Source organism: Henckelia pumila, chromosome 2, assembly GCF_033568475.1.
Source record: "Henckelia pumila isolate YLH828 chromosome 2, ASM3356847v2, whole genome shotgun sequence".
Lineage (NCBI taxonomy): Eukaryota > Viridiplantae > Streptophyta > Magnoliopsida > Lamiales > Gesneriaceae > Henckelia > Henckelia pumila.
This window is the reverse complement of record NC_133121.1, coordinates 156,985,880-157,011,412: the sequence shown is the minus strand read 5'-3', so window position 1 is coordinate 157,011,412 and position 25,533 is coordinate 156,985,880. Positions and strand designations below refer to the sequence as shown.

The 25,533-nt window shown below is 36.9% G+C and overlaps 1 protein-coding gene across 1 annotated transcript in view; it reads left to right on the top strand.

Annotated features, from left to right (window-relative positions):
- Positions 1–1,980: 1,980 nt before the first annotated feature.
- The window catches only part of LOC140883159 (alpha-N-acetylglucosaminidase), a 44,199-nt gene continuing 20,646 nt past the window's right edge, over positions 1,981–25,533 (top strand). The window contains exons 1-10 of the mRNA XM_073289523.1: positions 1,981–2,481; positions 2,561–2,634; positions 8,484–8,695; positions 11,493–11,614; positions 12,251–12,336; positions 14,666–14,760; positions 15,692–15,773; positions 17,359–17,465; positions 17,594–17,624; positions 22,405–22,522. Coding sequence (XP_073145624.1) covers positions 2,251–2,481; positions 2,561–2,634; positions 8,484–8,695; positions 11,493–11,614; positions 12,251–12,336; positions 14,666–14,760; positions 15,692–15,773; positions 17,359–17,465; positions 17,594–17,624; positions 22,405–22,522 — 1,158 coding nt within the window. The 5' untranslated portion in view covers positions 1,981–2,250. The remainder of the gene's footprint in view (positions 2,482–2,560; positions 2,635–8,483; positions 8,696–11,492; positions 11,615–12,250; positions 12,337–14,665; positions 14,761–15,691; positions 15,774–17,358; positions 17,466–17,593; positions 17,625–22,404; positions 22,523–25,533) is intronic.

The following is a 25,533-nucleotide window of genomic DNA, read 5'->3' as shown; positions in this document are numbered from 1 at the left end:
TAAGTTATTGGGCCTAAATTCAGTTATTGGGCCAGTCTATGATTGTATGAGTGTAAGTCTAAGGGGTCAGCAGCTCGAACAAGTCCTTGGAAAAATAAAAGATCCGTAAATATATATTTAATTCATGCATGTATTTTTTATTTTATTAGATAAATACGTATGATTTTTAAGAAAATAAATTAAATATATATTTAGGGGCGAATTTTCATGAAATAAATAAATAATGAAAATTTTTAAGATTCATGCAACATGTAAAAATTTTATGTGAAGTTTAAGTGCATGTTAAGAAGAATAAAGTTTTTAAGGAGTTGAAGTGAAGGTTGAAAGTGATGTGGTTGAAGACCGGGATACCTGGGCCTGGTGACCTTCATGTTTAATAATAAGATGAGCTTATGGATCCAACATTGAGTGTTGGTGAAGTGGCAGCATAGAGGTGGAGATCCCACCGCCACGTACGTTGGTTTTTATGATTGATCAATCGTTAAGTATGAGATCACCGACATGGATACAACCTGTTGAGATTTAAGAAATTTAATACATGTCATTTTATGAAATGTATTAAGTATAATGTTTATGACGAAGTATGATGATAATGTTTATGATGAAGTATCATGATAATGTTTTTGATTAAGTGATACATGTTTATATGCATAAGTTTTTTAAGATCATGCACGTATAAGTATATTCACGATATTTTATTTGATGTGTGTTTGTATGTGGTTTTATGTCGTTATGTACGCGTTGAGCCTCTAGGCTCACTGGATTTAAATTGTGCAAGTGAGCCTGAGAATATTGAAGAAAATGTGGTCACGACTGGCGGCGAGGGCGTATGAGAGTCCATGGCAGCAGCTAGAACCCGTGACCATAACTTAATTTGAGTTACTATTATTATGAAATTTTTAAACAGTTTTAGTTTCCGCACATGTTGGAATTTATTCATGTTTTAATTTCATGATTTGCATGATTATGGAATATTTTAAGTATACTTGGATTTTGGATTTTATGAAGTTATGTTTATGTTTGCATGAGATTTACGTATGCATGAGAGTTTGACGATATATAATTTTACGTATTTATGTTAGGGATTTTGCATGCATGTATTTTATTAAGTTTAAATATATAATTTAATTTGATTTTATTTAAGTGCACGTAATGTATTTTTATTATGTATAATATTTTATGAAAAAAAATATTTTAAGTATATATATATATATATATATATATATATATATATGAGCATATATATATAGAAATTTTCAGCTGTCCAACCAATGATGCCCAACTCGTCCCCGACAACTAAAACCCGATACCGCGTTTTAGTGATGCGAAAAATAAAAAAACAACTAAAACCCGGTTAGTGGTCGGGGACGAGGTGGACATGAATGGTTGGACAGTTAAAAATTACTCATATATATATATGATATTATTATTTTATAGTAAAAAAATAAATTAAAGTATAAAGTATCTATATATATATATAAAATTTCACTTAACTAATTGAAATCCTATGAAATCCCATCAAATACTAATCTCATTTTGAAATCTCAAGTTGCCAAACCATAAAACTGTATTTTCAATTCCAAATTCCACCAAATCCCATCTAATTCCATTGATAACAAAATTAATTAGATATCCAACAATCAACAAAATATCAATAATGAACGATAACAATCCATAATACTGGTGATATTAATTAATTATAAATAAATAAAAAAAGTAATAAATTTGTGAACGGTGGACTTGCTACATGTTTACAAGGAAAAAATAAAATAATGCTTTTGACATAAATATATTTCTTGTGAGACCGTTTTACTTATCCATGAAATATGTCAATTTTACTCATATTACAATAAAAGTAATACTTCTATAAGACTGTTTTACGGGTCAAGCTCATGAGATGGGTCAACCCAAAACAAAAACAATACCAGTAAATTGGAACCATATTCTAATCGACCTTTCTTATCCAGTTTGTCGCCTAAATCGTGCCCTAAATCCCAGAAACCATGGCAGATTCTTGATCCATCTCGAATCAATGGACCAATGAAACCATATATTATTAGTTGAGAGTCTGAGACAAATAAGATTTCCCTACAAAAACTCTCACTTAAAATAAATAAATAAAAATAAATTAACGAAAGGACAGGGAAGAATCGTGACTGGTGAGACAGCCGGCTTGGTCGAATTGACCAAAGAATCACCATTTGAGAACCAACTTCAAGAATTTTGAGGCAATTTTCTCCGTGTCCGAACATGCACTACAGCGGCCATTCCAAGTTTCTGATCGTAACTATGCTACTTATCTTACCAGTTCTATGCTCTTCATCGTCTGCAGTTCGAGAATCAGGAGCCATAGAATCGTTATTGAATCGTTTGGATTCCAAAAGACCATCCCCCTCAGTTCAAGAACTGGCAGCAAGGGGTGTTCTTCGGAGACTGTTGCCAACCCATTTATCCAGCTTTGATTTCAAGATTATCACCAAGGTGATTATTATTGTGACTGTAAGGTTTCTTGTCATTTTCTTGAACTTTGATTTATATGGTTTGGAATTAATTATACTAGGACGTCTGCGGTGGAAAAAGCTGCTTTCAAATCAGCAATTGCAAGAATTCAAGCAGAGAATCACCTGAAATAAAGTGGGTACACTATGATAAATTTGGTGTCTTTTTCTGGTCAGTTTGATAGGCTGTAGAAATAATATTCTATATTTTTGATTCATTTAGCTAGTGAAACCAAATGGTACATGACCCTGATTGGTAAAGTTACATGGAGTAAATTTGTGTGATTGGCATTGGCAACCTCTAGATGCTTTGCTAGAACATTCAAATCTAATTGTGAAACAAGGGATTGATATAATTTTTTCTATTATATTTCGTCTTCAATGTTGTAGTAGAAAAAATTAATACTTCCCCCACTTGCTATCCATGCTTGGAATTGCTAATTGTCCGTGAAGAACTAATTTTATTGTTATTTTCTTCCCTAATCTTCTTATCTTTCTCTCGGCCTAATCTCAATTCTATGTACTGATGCTTTAAACTGCCTATTATGATGATGGCATGCATGTACCTTCATTTGCATTTCCTTGTTAAAATTCAATAGATAAAATTTTCTTCAATCAATTGTTGTCTGAAGTGGGTAAAGCAAGTTAAGATGAACCTTGCAATAATGGTATCGAGAAATTTCTGGTGTTCACAATTCTTGTATTGACATTTTGAGAGATTCAGTGGGACATAATGCATACTTAGTATTATGCTTGCTTGTTAGCATATTGATAACTCCAGGAACAAAAGATAAAGCTGGCAGCTGTAGTAATCCTTTGAACAGTCATGGTTTGGCTACATCATGAGAATTTTATAACGTGATACGATGGAAACTTTGTTGACTTCTTATTTTGGTTGGGAAGTGTGGGTTGAGATTAAAAGAATTGATGCTCAACGATTCTGAATAATTATTAGGACACAAGAACAACATATATATATACAACAATAGGAATCAATAATAATTCCCTGAGATTCTAAGATCCACTAAAAAAAGGAAACTTACCTATTGACTATGACTAGAATATATGAATAATTATATCATAATTATATACATAAATAACTTATTACACTCACCCTCAAGCTGGAGAGTAAATGTTCAACATTCCCAGCTTGCTGACCATTTCTCGAAACATAGGCTGATGAAGACTCTTAGCTAGAATGTCTGCCACCTGGTCTTTTGAAGGGACATAAGGCATGCAAATCTCATTATTCTCCAACTTCTCTTTAATGAAGTGTCGATCAATCTCTACATGTTTTGTTCGATCATGTTGGACAGGATTATGGGCTATACTAATGGCTGCTTTGTTGTCGCATAAGAGCCTCATTGGTGAGTCCATAGGAAGTTTCAACTCCTGAATGATCTGTCGAAGCCAAAGAAGTTCACAAACCCCATGTGCCATAGATCGAAATTCTGCCTCTGCACAACTTCGTGCAACAACTCCTTGTTTTTTGCTTCTCCAAGTCACCAAATTACCCCACACATAAGTACAGTAGCCGGAGGTTGATCTTCGATCAATTGATGATCCTGCCCAATCCGCATCGGTATAGGCAGTGAGAGATCGAGTGCTTTGCTTCCTGAAAATCAGGTCATTTCCTGGACATCCTTTGAGATATCGGAGAATCCTAATTACTGCTTCATGATGTTCTCGGTTTGTTGAGTGCATAAATTGACTAACGACTCCAACAGCATGTCCAATGTCGGGTCTAGTATGAGCCAAATATATCAATCGTCCAACCAACCATTGATATTTCTCTTTATCCACAGTAGCTTCTTCTTTCTTTTGACAGAATTTTATATAAGGATCCATAGGAGTTGGAGCAGGCTTACATCCAAGATATCCAGTGTCTCTAAGAAGATCAAGGATATATTTTTGTTGAGAAATTACAATTCCTTTTTCAGACCGAGCCACTTCCATGCCAAGAAAAAACTTCAAATTTCCAAGGTCCTTCATTTCAAATTCTCTTGCCAATTTATTCTTTAAATCTCTCATCTCATCAAGGTCATCTCCGGTTAAGATGATATCATCAACATAGACAATAAGAATTGTGACTTTGTGAGTTGTTGAGTGTTTGAAGAATAAGGTATGATCAGATTGAGATTGAGTGTACCCGAACCCCGTAACACACTTTGCAAATCTTCCAAACCATGCTCGAGGTGATTGCTTGAGACCGTATAGTGCTTTCTTCAACCGACAGACTTTGCCATTTTCATTTTGTTCCTTAAATCCCGGAGGAACCTCCATGAAAACTTCTTCTTCTAAGTCTCCGTTGAGGAAAGCATTCTTCACATCTAACTGGTGCAACGGCCAGTCCAAATTGGCAGCCAACGAAAGAAGAACTCTCACGGTATTTAACTTAGCGACGGGTGCGAAGGTCTCTTGATAATCAATTCCAAAAGTCTGTGTGTATCCTTTAGCTACAAGACGAGCTTTATACCTCTCTATTGTACCATCGGAGTTGTATTTGATGTTGAATATCCATCTACAACCAACAGTGGTTTTTCCTTTGGGAAGATTAGTAATTTCCCAAGTACCATTTTTCTTGAGAGCTGCCATTTCTGCCATTACTGCCTCTCTCCACTTTGGGATACCTAGAGCTTCCTGTATTGTTTCTGGAATCTGTTCATCAGTGAGTTGAGATATGAAGGCTTTGAATTTTCCAGATAGGTTGGATGAGGACACAAACTTGGCAAAGGGATATAAAGGAACTTTTGTGCAAGTCCTAGTGCCTTTTCTTCGAGCAATGGGCAGTTCAGGGGCTGGATGTACAGAAATAGGAGTGTTAGGACTGTCACAACGAGAAAGAGATGAAGGGTTACCTTGTTGAAGACCCGGATCGGATGATAGCAGCTCTGAGATTATAGGAGGCTCCCTTCGAGTACCTGTTCTCCTAGAATAAACACGAAGTTCCGGCGATTTAGTAGTAGGAGGATCAACCAATTCAAGTGTATTAGGAATGTTGTCCTGGACAAAATCTATGGTTGGCAGACATGGACTCCTAGGATTAGACACACTCGAGTTTATCTCTCCGTATTCCCAAAAATTACCTTCATAGGATTTTATCTCCCCGTGAAGGGAAGATTTGGGATAATACGGTAGATTCTCAAAGAAAGTGACATCGGCACTAACATAGATTCTTTTTGTGATGGGGTCTAGGCATTTGTAACCCTTTTGTGTGGCTGAATACCCAATAAAACACAACGAACAGCTCGTGGATCAAGTTTGCTCCGACCTGGTTGATGTACATGAACAAAGGCAGTACACCCGAATATTTTTGAGGGTAGATGACTGAAGGACCGATTGCCAGGGAAAGATTGGGTGAGAGTTTGATGAGGGGTTGCATATTTAAGGACTTTTGAGGGCATCCGATTGATCAAATATGTTGCTGTAAGAACAGCATCGCCCCATAGGTATTTAGGAACGTGACAATTAAACATTAAGGCTCGAGCAATCTCGAGTAAATGTCTATTTTTCCGTTCGGCAACACCACTTTGCTGAGGACTATGTGTACAAGAGCTATGATGTATGATCCCGTGTTCTAAAAGATAGTCATCCAATACTAGGCTAAAAAATTCACCCCCATTATCCGTTCGTAAGGTCTGGATATTGGTGTTGAATTGAGTTTTCACCATGGTATGAAAATATTTGAACACTTGGATGGACTCGGATTTGTCTTTTAATAAATAAACCCAACAACATCGTGAATGATCATCGATAAAGGTAATAAACTACCTAGTTCCAGTGAGATTAGTAGCCTTAGATGGTCCCCACACATCACTGTGTATGAGTGAGAAAGGCTTAGAAGCTTGGTACACGTGAGGTGGAAAAGAAGATCGGTGATGTTTAGCCATTTGACACACGTCGCATTGAAACATAGATGGATTTTTATTAATAAATAGAGAGGGAAACATGTGTTTTAAATAACCAAAACTCGGGTGACCTAATCTTTGATGCCACATTATTATTTCAGAGTCACAAGAGAAAGAAAAAGGACTACTACTACTTTGCAGAGCTTGTCCATCTAGAAGATTAGGTCTCTTGAAGTAATAAAGCCCCCCATGTCTTTCAGCACTGCCAATCGTCCTCCCCGAGCCCTGTTCCTGAATTTCACAGAGATTAGGAAGAAATTTAGCTACACAATTGTGATCAGCTGTTAGCTTGGTTACAGAAATGAGATTGCAGGATAATTTTGGAACATGGAGTACAGATTGTAGGGTTAAACATGGAGATATAACTATGGAACCTTTACCTGCAATAGTGGATGGTGTACCATCGGCTAAGGTGACCCTAAGATTACCCGAACTAGGAACATAGGTTGAAAACATATGGGAGTCATAGGTTATATGATCGGAAGCTCCAGAGTCAATAATCCAAGGACTGAAATTTCCTTGATTGACATTTAGAGCAACCGGGTGATTACCTTGTTGTACGCAGGACGTGGATGAGGAGTGATTAATGGGCTGAGAGGCAGATAGGAGTTTGTACACTTGCTCCAGAAGTTCTCTGTTGGAGAGAGGAGATTCATTTGACAATGATTCGTTACTTTGACTGGAGGCAGCAACGGTGTGGAGAGCTTTGTTGTCTCTCGGAGGACGAGATGATTTGTAATCAAGAGGACGACCATGCAATTTCCAGCAGGTGTCTTTGGTATGACCCGGACGCTTGCAATTTTCACACCAGGGCCTACCAGCGCGACGAGGCTGATCTTCAAACCGGGAAATCAACGCAGATGTTTCTGACATGTGAGGGGCAGCAACATTGTTTTACATGATCTTTATCCGGCTTTCCTCTCGACGGACTTCAGCAAACACCTCTCGGATGTTTGGAAAGGGAGATCGGCCGAGGACACGACCTTTAACATCATCGAGGTCCTTAGAGAGGCCTGAAAGGAAGTCGAAGACCTGCTCAATATTCTGAAGTTTCTGGAAGTGGAGTCTGTCAGTAGCACAGTGCCATTCGAAGTCAACGTAGAGATCACTCTCGTGCCACAATCCCACCAACTGATTGTAAAACTCTGTGACAGATCGGGATCCCTGCTTCGTCTGGCGGATCTGGGGTTTTTAGTTCGAACATTGTGAGGCATTCCCGACATCGGAGTATGTCGCCTTGACTGAGTCCCACAAATCTTGAGCAGATGGAAGAAACAAATAGGATTTCCCAATGGCTGGATCCATGGAGTTAATAAGCCAAGCCATGACCATTGAATTTTCGGCTTCCCATGTCTTAAACGTAGCAGCAGTGTGTTCGGGCATCGGGTTATCACCTGTAAGATAGCCGAACTTTCCTTTGCCTTGGAGAAACAGTTTCACAGATTGAGACCATTGCAGAAAATTCAATCCGTTCAACTTGTGAGTAGTAATGACTAGAGATGGAGTCATATCTCCTAGAGCTTGTCCTGAGGCTACAGTGGAATGGCTGTTTTTCTCAGAAGACTCGACCTTTGGTGTTTCAGACACCATATATTTTTTTTTTCCTAAAGAATGGATCGGAATGGCTTTGATACCATAAAAGAATTGATGCTCAACGATTCTGAATAATTATTAGGACACAAGAACAACATATATATATACAACAATAGGAATCAATAATAATTCCCTGAGATTCTAAGATCCTCTAAAAAAGGAAACTTACCTATTGACTATGACTAGAATATATGAATAATTATATCATAATTATATACATAAATAACTTCTTACAGAGATTTCTATGAGTTGTGGTGGGCGAGTTATGCTATGAATAAACACGATAAACACGTGGCGCGTAATTTGGATTGGACTATAAATTTTTTCAGACTCAGCTTTTGATTGCATAGCAAATGCTTAGCCAACCTTTAAAGTAGTTAGCGTTTTTTTTTAACATTAAAGAAGTTAGCTTTTGAAGAGAGGGAAATGTTTTTCCATACTATATTCAAGTTGGAATGCTAATCACGTTGTTTGCAACTCCTAGGATAAAGGGAACTACAGCGGTTGATATCATATCAGGCCTTCATTGGTATTTAAAGTATTGGTGTGGAGCTCATGTTTCCTGGGATAAGACTGGTGGCACGCAGCTTAGTTCAGTTCCCAATCCAGGATCCCTTCCTCCTGTGAAAGAGGATGGAGTGAAGATCCAGCGTCCTGTCCCATGGAGTTATAACCAAAATGTCGTGACGTCTAGCTGTAAGAGTATTTCTTTTCTTATAATTTTTACTGCTTGTTTCTCTGACCTATTTTACGTAGGTAGATTCAACTGAGTACTAACAGAGTTGAATTTCATTACGTTGTGTTCTTTCCTTGCTTATGATAATGAAGAAAAAAAGTAATTAAGTGCACTTAGTCATTTCTGTCCGGGGACTGGCTAATCTTTTCCGTCGCATAATTCTATCTTCCAGCCAGTACTGTTTGCTGCTATGCAACTTCTACAGTCTTTCTTTTGTATAATGCTGATTATAATTTTTGATCCATGTATTCATTTCCTTCAACATGGTTCTCATTTCCTTCTTCTCTCTTCATTCGGAGATATTTCATTATAAGAGGACAAGTCGCTTTTCGAAGCCATTGAAGTTTGAGTGGCTGAGATGTGTTGTGCGAGGTGGAAGAATGGTTCACAGGGAATATCTGTTGCAATAGAAATACTCTTGTTTTTCTTGAAAGAGAACAAACAGAAGTGGAATATTGTAAAATCCAGCTGTGGTATATGTGTAGTTGTGGGTACAACTTATATAATATCTATATATTATGTTTTTATGAGATAGGTTTTGATGTACCAGAATCATGATATTATTTATTTTTACAAAATATGTAATACATCTTCTAGTGATTAACTACATAATTTTTATAATGTAAATATATTATATTAAATTTAATTTATGTCTGCTTTATTTTTTTATTTTGAAGAATGGTTATACACAAATATATTGATTCTTAATTTGATAAATAATATTTATTTTAAAAATAGCAAATTTTTAAATATCCATATTTCTTTTATAAAATATTGATATTAATTGAAAGTATGATTATTTTTTAAATTACAATAATAAGGTAAAGAAAACATGAAGTAAAATATTAAAAACATAAAAATGAAAAATCACTTGATTTGAGCATAATTGGAATAAAACAGAAATTAAGATTAAAATATAAGTAACAGTAAGTTTAATGAATAATATTTTAGAATTTATCTTTGTATTTTTCTATATTTAGGGATTTGAAAATCTAATTATAACTTGAGTAATTAAAGTTTTAAATAACTTATTTTAGATTATTTATCAATCTTCTAAAATAAGTCTATTAATTGAAAATACCACTGTCGATTTAAAATTCAAAAAATTAAAGATGGAGTACATTAACAAAATGTGGAGTGTAAATAGCACTACCCCGTTAAGATTGACTAGCTTAGCTGATGTGATGACTCATTTTGTTTATGTTGAGCCCAGTGTTCGAAAATTCGGCCTAGGCGGCCACGGCCGCCTAGGCGCTAGGCGGCCCCTGGCCGCACCGGAAAAGTGATAATTGGCCGCCCTAGGCGTCGGCGGCAGTAGGCGGCGCCTAATCGGGCTGTGCGTCCTAGGCGGCTAGGCGTTGGGGAAGGGAAGATGCACGTTCAGGTTTTTTTTGGGCTTTTAGGTTTTTTTTTTGCTTTTAAGTTTTTTATTGGGCTTTTAATTAAAAGCCCAATAAAAAAATGAAAGCCAATGAGGCCTCAAACTAAAGTCCAACAAGCCAAAATAACTTGTTGGCTTGCCCTAACCATCTTCATCCTCATTTGAGAGGAATCCAACGAAGCAGCCAGAGTCAGAGAAAATAGAAAAGGTTTCTACCCAGACCAATCTTCATCTTCATTTGCTGTACCTCTGATTTCTGAACAAAGAAAAGAAGCTATATACTTGAAATCATTTTTAAATTTGATGTTTTTTTTGTGTTGGAGTTATATAATGTGATTTTTTTTGTTATACCGCGGAATCCGCCTAGCGGCGCCTAGTCCCCGCCTAGGCGCTGGTCAGGCGCCCGACTAGCGCCTAGCGAATTTTAGAACCTTGGTTGTGCCATTCTATACAACACTATCCAAGCTGTTCATGTATTGATACATGTGCGCCAACTTGAGGAGTAGAGTTAGCTTGTACAACTTTCATAATATTCTGTGTTATTATATTCTCTTTTTTTCGATCACAATTCATGTATTTGAACAAGGACACTAGTATTTGATTGATTATGAACAACTGTATAGTTGTTTTCGATAGAATAGGTTGTCTCTACTTTGTGAAAATACACACTTTAAATATACGAATATCATTAAACCAATTTATCTATTTCTTGGAATATAAAATAGAGTCCTGTTGGTTTCTTTGGTTGTAAAGATCTGTTATTTTCACTTAGTTACTTCATGTATCTTGATAGATCACATATTCATTTGTTGCATGCAAACTTTTGAAGTTCAGGACCTTCAGATACAATGCTCCCTATGAATTGTTGCAACAACGGATCAAATTTGAATGAAATTGCTGTCAAATAAGAAGCTAAAGATGAGAAAAAAACACCAAGTTTTCTTCTTTTGTACTTATCATTTTGATATTTAATTATACGGATTTAGTTTATATATATATATATATATATATGTAATTGCTCACGAAATTCTTGCACACTAGTGTGCGTGGGATCAAACTATATATATACCGCTAAAACTTGTGAGTTTTAATGATTTTTTTTTGTTTTTTAAAAATCACTAAAACACATTAGTGGGTTTTAGTGGCCGCTCACTCCTGCACACTAGGGTGCGTAGGATCAAACACACACACACACACACACACACACTCTTTTGAGGTCAGAAATGGATCTTTGTTTTATATTTTGAGTTGGACTGGTTACACTTTTATGATTAGAGATACACTAAAATTTTTAGTTCGGAAAACATCTTTCTTTCATGCATTTCCTTTGCTGCTTCTGCCAATAGCTTAGAGCAATTCTGATTTTCCTTTTGCAGATTCATACGTTTGGTGGGACTGGGAAAGATGGGAAAAAGAGATAGATTGGATGGCACTACAAGGGGTTAACCTACCTTTGGCATTTACTGGGCAGGAAACCATCTGGGAAAAAGTTTTTACAGTATGTTTTCCATAACTTGTAATACCGCCTTCTCTTGCCAATTTTTCAATAACGGTTGAGATAGATACTTGTGGGATTTGCTTCAGTAGGAATTAAGGATCTTTCAGTTCTTGAAAATTTCAGTCTATAGAATGTCCCTTTTCAGCAGCAGTGTCAGTTATGTATTGGCTCCACAGGTGGATAACCTTGCTATTTTTTTACGCCTGTTCTCCGAATCATCTTGTTATAAACCTGGGACTATGTATTGGCTCCACAGGTGGATAACCTTGTTATTTTTTTACGCCTGTTCTCCGAATCATCATGTTATAAACCTGGGACTAGTAACTGCTTTCATTCACTTTTCGTCTGGACTCTAGACGACAAAACTAATGGATGGTATCACAAAGCGTCTGAACTAGATTTTCTCACATTTGGCCTACTTGATATATATCAATGATTTTGTCTCAGAAAGAGTGGAGACATCAGTAAAAGTTGATGAGTGATGCCAGTAAGCCCAGTGCATTTTAATGGATATGAGAAACCTTTTATTTGATCAAATATTCCTTAGCTCTCGAGTATTCTCACTGCCTTAGACAATGCCTTCATTCTGTTTAAAGAAGAATTTCCCTACCTCTATATCTCTTTGTTTGAATGCAGGAGTTCAATGTTACCAAATCAAACTTGAACAATTTCTTTGGTGGACCCGCCTTTCTTGCTTGGGCACGCATGGGTAACTTACACGGGTGTGAATAAATCATTTGATTCTTTTGTGACTTTCAACTTTAAAACTTCAAATTCTTTGCTTATGCTTTGTTTTGTTGTGGATACGCTACAAGATGATTTTCGTAGGAAACAAGGTTGAAAGTCTCTTTGTTTCTTGTATCACACATTGTTTGTGATATTATTATTATTATTATTTTGACCAGAAACACATATATTATCAATAAATTATGGAAGGTAATACAAAGGTGGACCAGTGGTCCACAAAATCCTCTAGAATAGTTCAACAATTATGCTAACTCCAGACCAAACTCCAATCCCTATACAAGCAAAAGATTGAAATTATGTTATATTTTACTTGATACTCTCAAGTTTATCTTGTCCCATATCTCTCCAATCGAATCTTCTTCATCTTCAAAGATCCTCTTGTTTCTTTCCAACCATACGATCCAACAAACGCAATGCACTATAACCGCCCAAAGAATTTTCCCCCTTTTTCCCGGTGAGCACCCCAAATCTGCTGCGAACAAATCCTTCGTGGTCTTTGGTGTCACCCACGACAATCCCAGATCCTTCAGCACTAACCACCATAAGGAGCTTGTGCATGGACAATGAACCAGCAAATGATCCTGACTCTCTCCCCCTTGCTTGCACAACACACACCAATTAGGACTTAGTAGACATTTCGGAAACCTCTTTCGAATCAATTCACAAGTCGGCAATCTACTCAACACTGTTGTCCAAGCGAATACCTTTACCTTAGAAGGAATCTGAGCTTTCCAAATCGTTCGAAAAATATCAAATTTTGGATACAAAGCTTCCGGAAAGAAAGAGTCAAAGAAAGATTTCACTGAAAACACTCCTGAAACATCCCACTTCCAAGACCTAACATCCTCCCCTCCCTCCACTATGCTAATCCTGCCCAAAACTTCCATCAACCTGATTAAATCACCCAGCTCCTCATCCCTAAGATCGCGACGAAGATGCAAATTCCAGGATAATGAATTGAACGATGAGAAGGAATCTCTAAAAAGAAAATGCAAAATGGACTTATTATGAACTCTTGAAATCTGAAAAAGCGAGGGGAAAAGGATCTTAAAAGAGAATTGCCCTACCCAACAGTCCTCCCAAAATCTAATTCTATCTCTCCCTTTAACCACTAACCTCACTGAATGAATAAAAGTCGGATAAATCCTAGAGATGAACTTCCAAGGACTTCGAAACGTGTTATGCCTTGCCAATCCTGCATCCCAACCGTTTTCTTGCATGCCGTATTTGCTGACTACTATCCTCTTCCACAGCGTGTTCCCTTCCTTAGAAAAACGCCACCACCATTACCCAACAATGCTTTATTCCGATAGCAAATATTGCCAATTCCCAGACCTCCCCTAATCTTTGGAATGATAACCTTATCCCGAGCTACCAGATGGCAGTGTTTATCTCCGTCCGGCCCATCCCACAAAAAATCCCTCATTAACTTCTCCATGGACTCTGCTACCCCCCTAGGGATTCTGAATAGCGACAAGTAATACAACGGTATGTCATTCATAACTGCCAAAATCAATGTAAGTCTGCCTCCTCTCTATAGAAAAGCTTTCTTCCAACTCGCTAGCTTTTTTGACATTTTAAACAACACCGGTTCCCAAAAAGAGACCTTGATTGGATTTCCTCCCAAAGGTACCCCCAAGTATTGAATGAGCCAAGACTCCAACCCGCATCCAAACTCTCTAGCCATCTCCTCCTCCACTTCGGCCTCACAGTTAATGCTCAACAATGCATTCTTTTCTAGATTGATCTTTAAACCAGACATGTTACAAAACAAAATCAGAATGTCCTTCAGAAATCTCAAGTGTCCTTCATTCTTCACAAAAAATAAAGAGTCATTAGCAAATTGGATGTGAGAAACCTAACCTTTGATACGCACTAAGCATATGTGTATATTTCATCATTGGATTCAGGGTATCAGTTTTTATGGTGTATCATATAATCAAGTACTAATATACTACGCAATAAATAATGTGTTGTAGACCAAATGGAATGCTATTACAAAATGATAACCCATTGCTTTTTTACTAAGATGCAAAACAATTCGATAAAATAGTTACAATTTTGCAGATATTCATATTACCACCTCTTTAAAATCTAGCACATTAGTTTTGTGGTTGCAACTTTTATGCAATGTTCTCGTGTGGAGTGTTATACTGATGATTATATCTTATAGTCTTGTTTTTCCATAAAAATCTTTGAGTGTGATTGTCGGGAAATGCTGAAAGATAGGTTTGGCATTGCATTTCACTATTTCTTGAAATGATTTACCTGTTTTTTCTACTGGTTTATTTCTTGTCACTTCAGGTGGGGTGGGCCTTTGACTCAAAATCGGTTAGACATGCAGTTGATACTGCAAAAAAAGATATTATCTAGAATGTTAGAGCTCGGCATGATCCCAGGTATGTTTTAGCTTTTTGGATGCATGCATGATCAAGACATGGATCCATCCTTGATTAAATTTTGGCTCCCCCACAGAAAGCTACCACGAACCTGTGGCCAAACTGTGCCATGTTCGTGTTGCCTACTGGTCAGTGTTCTAAAACGCGGCCTAGGCGGCCGCCGGCCGCACCGGAAAAGTGGTAATTGGTCGCCCTAGGCGTCCTGGCCGCTTAGGCGGCAGTATGCGGTCCTAGGCGCCGCCTAATCGGGCTGTGCGGCCTAGGCGCTGCAGAAGAAGAGGAAGATGTAGGCAGCATTCTAGAAGAGTCTGAAGAATGAGACGTTTCATTTAGGTTTTTTTTTTAGGTTTTGTTTTTGGGCTTTTAGTTAAAAGCCCAATACCTTTAAAAAAAAAAAAGTTAAAAGCCCAATAAAAAAATGAAGGCCAATATTTTTTTAGAGGCCTTAAACTAAAGTCCAATAAGCAAAGCCAAGTCAACCCTAAGTTGAAAGGTAATGATATATATTAATCTGTAATGAAAATTTGAGTTAGAAAGAAATTTCGAAGGGATTTATGATTTTTTTTGTTGATACCGGAGAATCCGCCTAGCGGCGCCTAGTCCGCCCGACCAGCGCCTAGCGAATTTTAGAACCTTGCCACTGGTGTGCATATGTACCTGCTCTCTCGAAGATACGGATTCAAGACTTGTAACCATGAAACATACTCTGTTAATTTTTCACATATTCTCAACATACTCCTGATTTGATATTTTTCACTTATTCTGAACTTGACATAATTAATTAGACATCATTTTACCTTCTAAGAATTCTGAATTACGTCATAATTTTTAGAAGGTTGTGCCAACAAAACCCTTAAAGTTGATAAGTTATATCTAAACCTCCATCACTTCGTTCCATTATTAACTGATGAACTCTTGCTTGTTTTGGCAGTGCTTCCATCGTTTTCTGGGAATATCCCAGCTGCATTAAAAGAAATTTTCCCAAAAGCAAACATAAGCAGACTTGGTGACTGGTATCCCACTATTTATTTAATGTCCCCCTTCACTTACTCGATCAAAATTAACGGTTTACATTTTGCACTCTTTTGTACCATTCCCTTTGTGACTGACACATTTCTCACTGTTTACTTGCTGTTCAGGCTGCACTATATATTCTATTTTTTTGCTTCATTAGATTAATATCTTATTATTTTTAAAAAGGGATTCAATGAAGAGAAATGCTAATTAAGGCATTTGACGTCAAACTAATGTTTATAAACTGAACAGAGAGTTCCTCATTTTGGAGTGAGTGTAAAAGGTTATGCTAACTTTAGCCCTTTGAAAGCTTCAATTAGCAAAGTATAAATATTTATCTTCTTGGTTGATAAGCTTTAATGTGATTTCATCACACCTCTTTGATAAGAAAGGATGATTAGCCGTCAAAATAAATTGGAGAGAACCTTCAGGATTCTTCCTGTTGCATGTAAAGTCATCTCAGGACAAAAATAATTAAAAACGGAAAACATCTAACAGTGAATTTTTCCGAGTCCTTTGAGTGTCTACCCACGACACTGAAGATGATTGAAGGAGGGTGTATCTATTTTAAATGAAATGACTGCAAGGGATGAGCCCATACCTCATCTCTTGCAGAAAGTAAAATCGTAACAAGGTGGTGCAGTGACATCGAATACAGAGGTGGTTCACTCATTTTATGCCAAAAGTTGTATATAATACAAACACCAGGCAAAGTGCTATGTAGATCTTTCAGTGGGAATTATATCATGGTTCAACCAGTTTATTTTTACGGAGTCATGCATTGAAGACATGATTTCTCATATTTTAAACCAATATTTACTAAAATATCAAGCAGACTTCAAGATATACCATAACTCTTGTCGTTAGCGACACATAATTCATTTTTCCCATCTTCTGTGTTTATAGTCATGAATAGCACATATCTTTCCTTTTATTATTAAATCAAAAACTTTATGTTCTTGTATCTTCTCAAGGGAATCTCACGCTTATATCGGTGAATTATCTATTCTGTAGGATTGTTTACTGGTTATATATGCTATACATTTAAAGAAAATTTTGAGGTTCGTTTATGTAATTATTAATTTATTATATAGTTATATATGATATAGATTCAAGAATATTTCCAGGTTCGTTTATGACATTATTAACTTGATGTATTTTTTATATGATTTTCTTGTTATTTGATTAGGAAATATTTGTATTTTATCTTTCCAAGATATTTTCACCTATACATAGAAATGGATAAGATTTTTAGTCATTTGGCTTTATCCTATGGAAGTAAGTTTCAAGGCTAATCAACATAAATTCTGCGTTATTTTCTGCTTACATTTATCTTTCCTCTTGTCAGAAAAATTTTGCAGTCATGGATGAAAAATAAGCAATAGATCCGTTCCTCTCGACTCTCCATGTCTTTGATTTTGAAGCAAATATTCACTATTCTTGATGACATTTTTCGTCTCTACTTAAAACCCTTCAATTCAGATCTACGTGTTTAAGTTGAGAGGGTCAAATGTGATACAGAAATATTTCTGACATTTAAAATTCAATGATTTGGTTGCATTAAAAGTTGATTTCTTCTTACAGGAACACTGTCAATGGCGATCCACGATGGTGCTGTACTTACCTTCTAGATCCTTCTGATCCTTTATTTGTTAAACTTGGAGAAGCATTCATCAAACAACAAATCAAAGGTAAGTTATGCATGTATCATTTATATTTTTAGGCTGCAATGCCATTTGGCTTCATTTAGCTGGATTATCTTATCTTAAACATGAAAGATAACTATGGATTTTTTCATTTCTTTTTTCTTTTTTTGCAGAATATGGTGATGTTACGGATATATACAGCTGGTATTTTCTATTCTCTGTTACAGACATGTTTTTCTACTTATATGATCATAAGCTTATGAGAAAAGGGAGAACAATGTCAAAAATCTTGTGCAAATTTGAAACGGTGGATTCAAAATTAGGACCATCTGTCTCCCATTGGTTCTGCACAGTAAACTTAAACTGTAAAATAATGGATAAATTAAGTTCTCTCTCTTTATTCCATAATTGCTTTTTGTTAAGATTCTTTCCATACTCGTTGGTGCGGTCTGTGTAGTCATTTGCTTTTTCTCAGAGTAATATCTTCTAATTATTTAGTATATAATAAATGGGAGAATGGTTCTTGTGCTGTCTTTGTTTCTACGTGAACCAGGGATCTTAGTTTTGTATCCTACTGCTTCAATTGTTTGTACTCTCACAAGCTGTTGAGGCATTTTTCTTTATTGGGTGACCGGCATAAACATTTACTTGGTGTTCCTGAGAATGGACTGGTTATTCAAACAACAAAAGAATTTAATCAGCCGATCTAAGGATTTCAACCAGGCAAGCAGCCCTGAATTGTTAAACACAAGTAACGCAAATTAAACATTCTTGATTGTTGAGACATAATATAGAAAATATTAATGTAGCATTGGAGAGGAGAAAATATTATTTCATATATTTCTCAACAGATATACAGAATAAATAGGTAGAAAATCTCTAATCAAATCCTTAAAAATATGAGAGAACATCCCAGCTTACTATAATGTATTAGATTGCCTAAATCAAATAAAATCAAATCTTAGTCTACTAAAATCAAAAGATAACCTGTTGACACTTTCCCCTAAGTTGGTGCGAAGATATCTATCATGCCCAACTCGTTAACTTGGTCTTCAAACACTGTCTTGAGACTTGAGAGGCCTTTGGTTAGAATATCTACAACCTGCAAAGTAGTGTGAACAAAAGGAGTGCAGATTATATTCCTCCTTCAATCCTCTCTTTTTTTAAAATGATTAACAATCTCAATATGCTTAGTTCTCTCATGTAGAACCAGATTCTGGAAATATTGCTAGTAGCCTTGTTACCACAGTATAGTCTCATTGGGAAATTGATCAATCTCTTTAAATCATCCACAACTCTTTTTAGCCAGAGACCCTCACTTACATCTTGAGCCATAGATCTAAATTCAGCCTGTGCATTGGTTGTTGCAACAACATTCTATTTCTTGATCCTCCACGTCACTAGGTTACCCCATGCAAAGGTGCTGTAGCCAGATGTTGAGCTCTGATCACTAATTGATCCCGCCCAATCAACATCAGTATATTCCTCAATTTTTCTTTACTCACTTTTTGTTGAAGAAGAGTCCTTCACCTGGTGTTTCCTTTTGATACCGAAGAATTCGATGTGCTGCTTCCAGATGCTCTTTACATGCTGCATGCATGAACTGGCTTACCGGGAAGGCAATATTTGGTCTAGTGTGGGGCAGATAGATCAGTTTCCCGACCGCTCTTAGTATCTCCTCTTGTCTGCTTGGGTGCTATTCTTAACTTCTCCTAGCTTTGACTTTGAGTTAACATCAATTGGGGTCTGTGAAGACTTGCATTCACTCATTCCAATCTCTTTCCAGAGATCCAAGACATACTTTCGATGATACGCCTTAATTCCTTTCTTTGACTTGACCACCTCCATTCCAAGAAAGTACTTCAATTGCCCCAAATCTTTGACCTCAAATTTTTTTTTTTGTTTTGATAAGAAACTGAAATATTATTAGAAATCAAAGTAACTACAAAGGAGGTGGACCAGTGATCCACTCAGGCAAGTTCTGAATATTAAATAAAAATTAGAAGCTACTGAAGGGCTAAATTCCACTCAGGCGAGATCTATTCGGAATATGAAACCCAACAAGACGAAGCAAGAAGTTTTGCTTCGAAACCCTAGTTCGCCGGGAAAAATCCCTCCGATGATGTAGCTGGAACCCTAATCGGCCGGATTAGTGATGGCCGGCACCGATTCCTTTGACCTCAAATTCTTTCGCTAAGTTTCCCTTTAATCTTGCCATCTCTTTTACATCATCGTCCGTCGGTATGATGTCATCAACATAGACAATCAGCACTGAAATCTTCTTGCTTGTTGATCAATTTGTGACATTCTTGGTTATGATTAATGGAGGCCAAGGGGTAAATTTCAAACACAGAAGGGGCTTAGACAAAAGGTCCCCATTTTTGTTTAATTTGGTGGTAGATGTGTTGGGGAGGTTGATTGATAAGGCCAAGGCCATGGACTTCATTCATGATTTGGAGTTAGGTCGAGATAAGGTAGAGATATCTCATATTCAGTTTGCGGATGACACTTTGTCAAGAAGGAGGACCACATAAGGTTTTTTGGTGGACGTTGTGAGGTGGTTTTGTAACATGCCAGGTTTAAAAATTATTTGGGAGAAGAGTGCTTTGTTGGGTCTCAACTACGACGAAGAAGAGGTGGAAGAGTTCGCCTAGCAAATTGGGTATGGTAAGGAGAATTGGCCAATTAAGTATTTGGGGGTGCTATTAAGAGGAAATCCATTAAAAATCTCGTTTTGAGAACCGATTATGACTAAGTTGTCAAAGAAGTTGGCAAGCTAGAAGAAAGCATTTCTGTCAAGAAGGGAAGGTTGACATTGATTGCTGCGGTATTGAATACTCTGCTGATGTATTTTGCGTTTTTTTTAAGGTACCAAAGGGTATAGTGGAGGCGATGGAGAATACTATGAGGGATTTTCTTTGGGATGGAGTTGATGGTGACTCACATTGTCATTTGGTTGCATGGGAGCAGGTGTGCAAACCCAAAGATAGAAGGGGGTTGAGAATTGGGAACATTTGTTTGAGGATCAGGGCTCTGTTGGAGAAATGGTGGTAGATGTTTTATGCAGAGGATGAGCCGTTGTGGAAGAAGATCATAGTGAGTAAATACGAGTTACGAGAGAATGGATGAGATGCTGGTTAAGCAAGGAATGTTACGTTCAGGTGCCCATGGAAGTTTGTTTCTAGATCTTACCCCTACTTTTCATCATTTAACGAATACAGTGGTTAAGGGGGTACCAAGGTTAGGTTTTGGGAGGATAGGTGATGGGGGATTCTTCTTTTCGTGATCTTTATCTGTCTTTATTTCAGCTTACATTGGTACATAATATGCTTATATCTCATTTTGCTATGTTTGAAAACTCGTCTTTTTCTCCTTCGTGGGACTTGCATGTTTGAAGGGTTTTGAGGGATGAGGAGTTAGATGTGTTGAGCACATTATTAGGAGGATTAGATAGGGTCAACTTGATTGAAGAGGTAGATGATATCAGAGTGTAGGGTGCGGAACCGTCAAGTCTCTTTTCAGTTAAGTCTTTCTTTGAGTCATTTTTTTCGAGTAGGAGCTTTCCAGTTTTTCTTTTTCTTGAAGGTTTCGGTACCAACAAAATTTCAAGTATTTTCATGGATTGTTGTTTTGGGTAAGTTGCCGACTTTGGAGATGATGCAAAAGAGATGATCCACGTGTGCTCGATGCCCAAATTGGTGTGTGTTGTGTCGGAAAGAGAGGGAGACGCGTGACCATATGTTGATTCACTGTACCTTTACAAGTGGTTTGTGGGCTAGATCTTTGGACGAATTGAGACTGGTTTGGGTAGTGCCGTGATCAATGCAAGATTTATTTGCCACGGATCTTGGACATCTTCTTTGCAAGTGGTATAAAGTTTTTGGAGAATGGTGGTTCATGACATATGTTGGTCTGTGTGGTTAGAGATGAATAGAAGAATTTTTGACAACATTGAAGAGTCGAGTGAAGAGTGCAGGACGAAGATCAAGTTTAGAACATCTACTTGGATTGGGTCTCATGTAGAGTTTAAGAATGTCTCAATCTCATATTTATTGAGAGATTGATCTTTTATATATTGTTGATATGATCAGGGTCTTGTTTAGATTTTTGTCGTGAGCGGATCACTCGTCTTCTTATTGTAATTAATAGCCTTTAGATATATAATAAAATATATTTCTTATGAAAAAAAAAACCGAGCCTTTCATCTTTCCAAAGAACCATCAAAGTCCCATAATAGATTTCTCTTGAGGTAGGTTAGCCTTCTCCCAAACAGAGTTCTCTCTCCATAGCTCTCGTCTCTTCAAGAATAGCTTGTTTCCACTCAGTTATCTTTGAGTTTCCTATACATTGTTAAGAGACAAAGGCATGAAAAGGGGGTGAAAGATTTTTATAAGACACAATGTTTGACAATGGGTGTTTGGTGCACGACCCTCATACTCCCTGAAGTGGACCATTGTAGGTTTCATTTCCGAAAAATGTTACGTCCATTGAGACATACATTCTTTTTGAAATAGGTTCAAAGCATTTATACCCCTTTTGATTGGTAGAATAGTAAATTAAGATGCACTTTTGAGCCTTATGGTCAAATGTTGATATTGCATAACTGTGAAGGAAGACAGCACAGCCAAAAACTTTAAGGGGAATATTGATGATGGCCTATTACTTGGAAAATGCTTCTGAAATTTGATTGGAGGCTGAAAGCTCAAAATCCATATATTTCTCATTTTTCTGTTAAAAAAAATAGGCATAAACCTTTAATCAAATCCCGTACAAATATGAGAGAATTTCCTATCTTTACTATAATGTATTAGATTGCCTAAATCAAATCTAATCAAATCTTAGTCTACTAAAATTAAAAGATAGCCCGTCGAAACATGAGTAACACAAATTTTGTTTCTTGCTTCTTTTTACATGGATGAAATTCTCATACTATGCTTGTTTCCGCATCCCTGGTTTTGATCAAGAAATCTTTATGTCGGTGCAGTGATACATTTAACGAGAACTCTCCACCTACTAATGACCCAGCATATATCTCGACGCTTGGTTCTGCAGTTTACAATGCAATGTTGAAAGCTGACAAAGATGCAGTGTGGCTTATGCAAGTATGCTACCCTTTTACTTTTTATATCACTTACTGTCCTACAAGTTTTAGTTTATGGATATTTAAATTTTATTTTCATTCTTGATGATTATTTTTTGATTTTGTTTTTTCAAAATCAATCCAGTTGTTTGTTCCCTGCATTTTTGTTGATATTTTATTGCATCCATCTTATTTAACATATGGGCTATGGAAACCATCTTATTGAACATATGGACGAGGGATTTTTCTTGAAATGTCCGAAATGCTCGAAATGTGTATATATATATATATAATATTGTAGAAATTATAGAAAGAAAGTGTTTGCTGAGAAAAATATTATTTTCCTTAATTCAAGAATGAAGAGTACAACTTAATTTATAAGTCTGAATTAATGCTGTAACTTGATGATATACCAATAATACAAAATTGAGAATCCTAGAAATTAAGAAATTGAATATTCAACTCTCCCCCTCAAGTTGGATGATATATGTTTGTCATGCCAAGCTTGGACTGCAATTCTTCAAAGGTAGGTCAAGCAAGAGCTTTTGTCAGGATGTCTGCAATCTGCATGTGACTAGGAACACAGTGAGCATGTGACTAGGAACACAGTGAATACCAATTACTTTCTTCTCAACCTTCTCACTAATGAAGTATCTGTCTATTTCGACATGTTTGGTTCTATCGTGGTGCACCGGGTCTCTGGCTATTCTTATAGCGGCTTGATTATCACACATCAATTCTATTGGATGATTATCTTCGAGTCTCAACTCGTTGAGCAGTCTTTTAATCCACATCCCTTCAGAAATCCCATTGGACAAAGTAGGATATTCTGCTTCTGCGCTACTGCGTGCTACAACTGGTTGTTTCTTACTCCTTCAGGTCACAAGATTCCCTCACACAAAAGAGCAGTACCGGAAGTAGATCGCCCGTCAATTGGACAACCAGCCCAATCAGCATCACTGAAGATTTTGACATTTCTGACTGTAGTTTTTCTAATGAGTAATCTCTTGCCAGGCGTTTCCTTTAGATATCTCAGTACGCGATATACTGCTTCCATGTGTTCCACAGTTGGACTATTCATGTGTTGACTAATCACACTCACGACAAATCCAATATCTGGTCTGGTATGAGAAAGGTATATGAGTTTGTGTAATGACTCACCCCGTGATCACCTACTAATCAGAAACTTAAGCATGCAATTAACTTAATTAAAACATTATCAAAGTAAACCAGCAAAAACTAAATAGTTTAAACAACCTAAAAACGCAGAGAAAGGAGAAAGATTTCTGCATATTATTGAAGAATACGTTGATACATCTTTTATAGATTACAGCAGGAAACAATCCCATAAATTAAGGAAACAAAAATATATTATCCTATCATTCTAAAAGGATAAAAAATCCTATCAAATATTCTAATTCTATACTTAATCTATATTTACAAAATATAAACAATTAAGAATCTGTTCTATAAGCAATTTAAATATTTTCTTCACTCCCCCTCAAACTTGGCTATAGATGTTGATGAGACCAAGTTTGCCGATGAGAAACTCCTGAATTTGTTCAGTTAATCCCTTGGTAAGAAGATCTGCAAGTTGATGAGATGTAGGCGCATATTCAACACAAAGGATTCCTTTGTCCACTTTCTCTCTAATAAAGTGTCGATCCACTTCAACATGCTTAGTTCGATCATGGTGAACAGGATTGTGAGCTATGCTGATTGTTGACTTATTATCACAATACAGTTTCATAGGACCTTCAAACTGGATTTGTAACTCTTCCATCACCCTTTTTATCCAGATTAGTTCACATACCCCATGAGCCATAGCCCTGAATTCTGCTTCGGCACTGCTTCTTGTGACAACCGACTGTTTTTGCTTCGTCATGTTACTAAGTTCCCCCATATCATCGTACAGTACCCAGAGGTCGACTTTCGATCATTGATGGAGCCAGCCCAATCTGCATCAGTGAAAGCCTTCACACTTCGACCGTTAGTTTTTCCAAAAAATAATCCTCTCCCTGGAGTTTGCTTCAAATATCGCAGAATTCGATATACTGCATCGAGGTGACCTTGACATGGTGAATGCATGTATTGGCTTACTAAGCTTACTGCAAAAGCAATATCGGGACGAGTGTGTGAGAGATAGATGAGTTTCCCTACTAGACGCTGATAGCTTCCTTTGTCAACTGGTCTTCCTTCAAGAAATTTTGCTTTATCTCTTAATTCAATTGGGGTTTTGGCTGGTTTACATCCCAACATACCTGTTTCTTGTAGAAGATTTAAAGTGTATTTTCTTTGGGAGACTGAGATACCCTGTTTGCTCCTAGCAATTTCCATTCCCAAGAAATACTTCAGTGCTCCTAGATCTTTGACTTCAAATTCTCTTGCCATCATTATCTTGATTTTTTCCATTTCTTCACCATCATTTCCGGTTAGAATGATGTCATCAACATAGACTATCAGAATGGTGTAGAGTGTTTGAAGAAGAGAGTGTGATCTGATTGACCTTGGACAAATCCATGCCCCTTTATTGCTTTGGAAAATCTATCAAACCATGCACGAGGAGACTGTTTTAGCCCATATAGTGATTTTTTTAGTTTGCACACTATTTTTACCCCTGGTTCTTCAAATCCCGGAGGCTGACTCATGTAAACTTCTTCATCGAGCTCCCCATTCAGAAATGCATTCTTTATATCAAGCTGCTGCAGATTCCATTCAAGGTTTGCTGCCAACGATAGAAGTATTCTGATTGTATTCAATTTTGCAACAGGAGCGAAAGTCTCAGTATAATCAATCCCATACGTTTGAGTGAAGCCTTTGGCTACCAAGCGTGCTTTATGTCTTTGAACAGAACCATCTGCGTGATACTTGACTGTGAAGACCCATTTGCAGCCCACAACATTTTTCTCGGGAGGTAATTCTACCAAGCTCCAAGTTCTGTTTTGTTTCAAGGCACGCATTTCTTCAAGAACTGCAGCTTTCCACTCAGGGATAGATAATGCCTCTGTGATAGACCTGAGAATCAATATATTG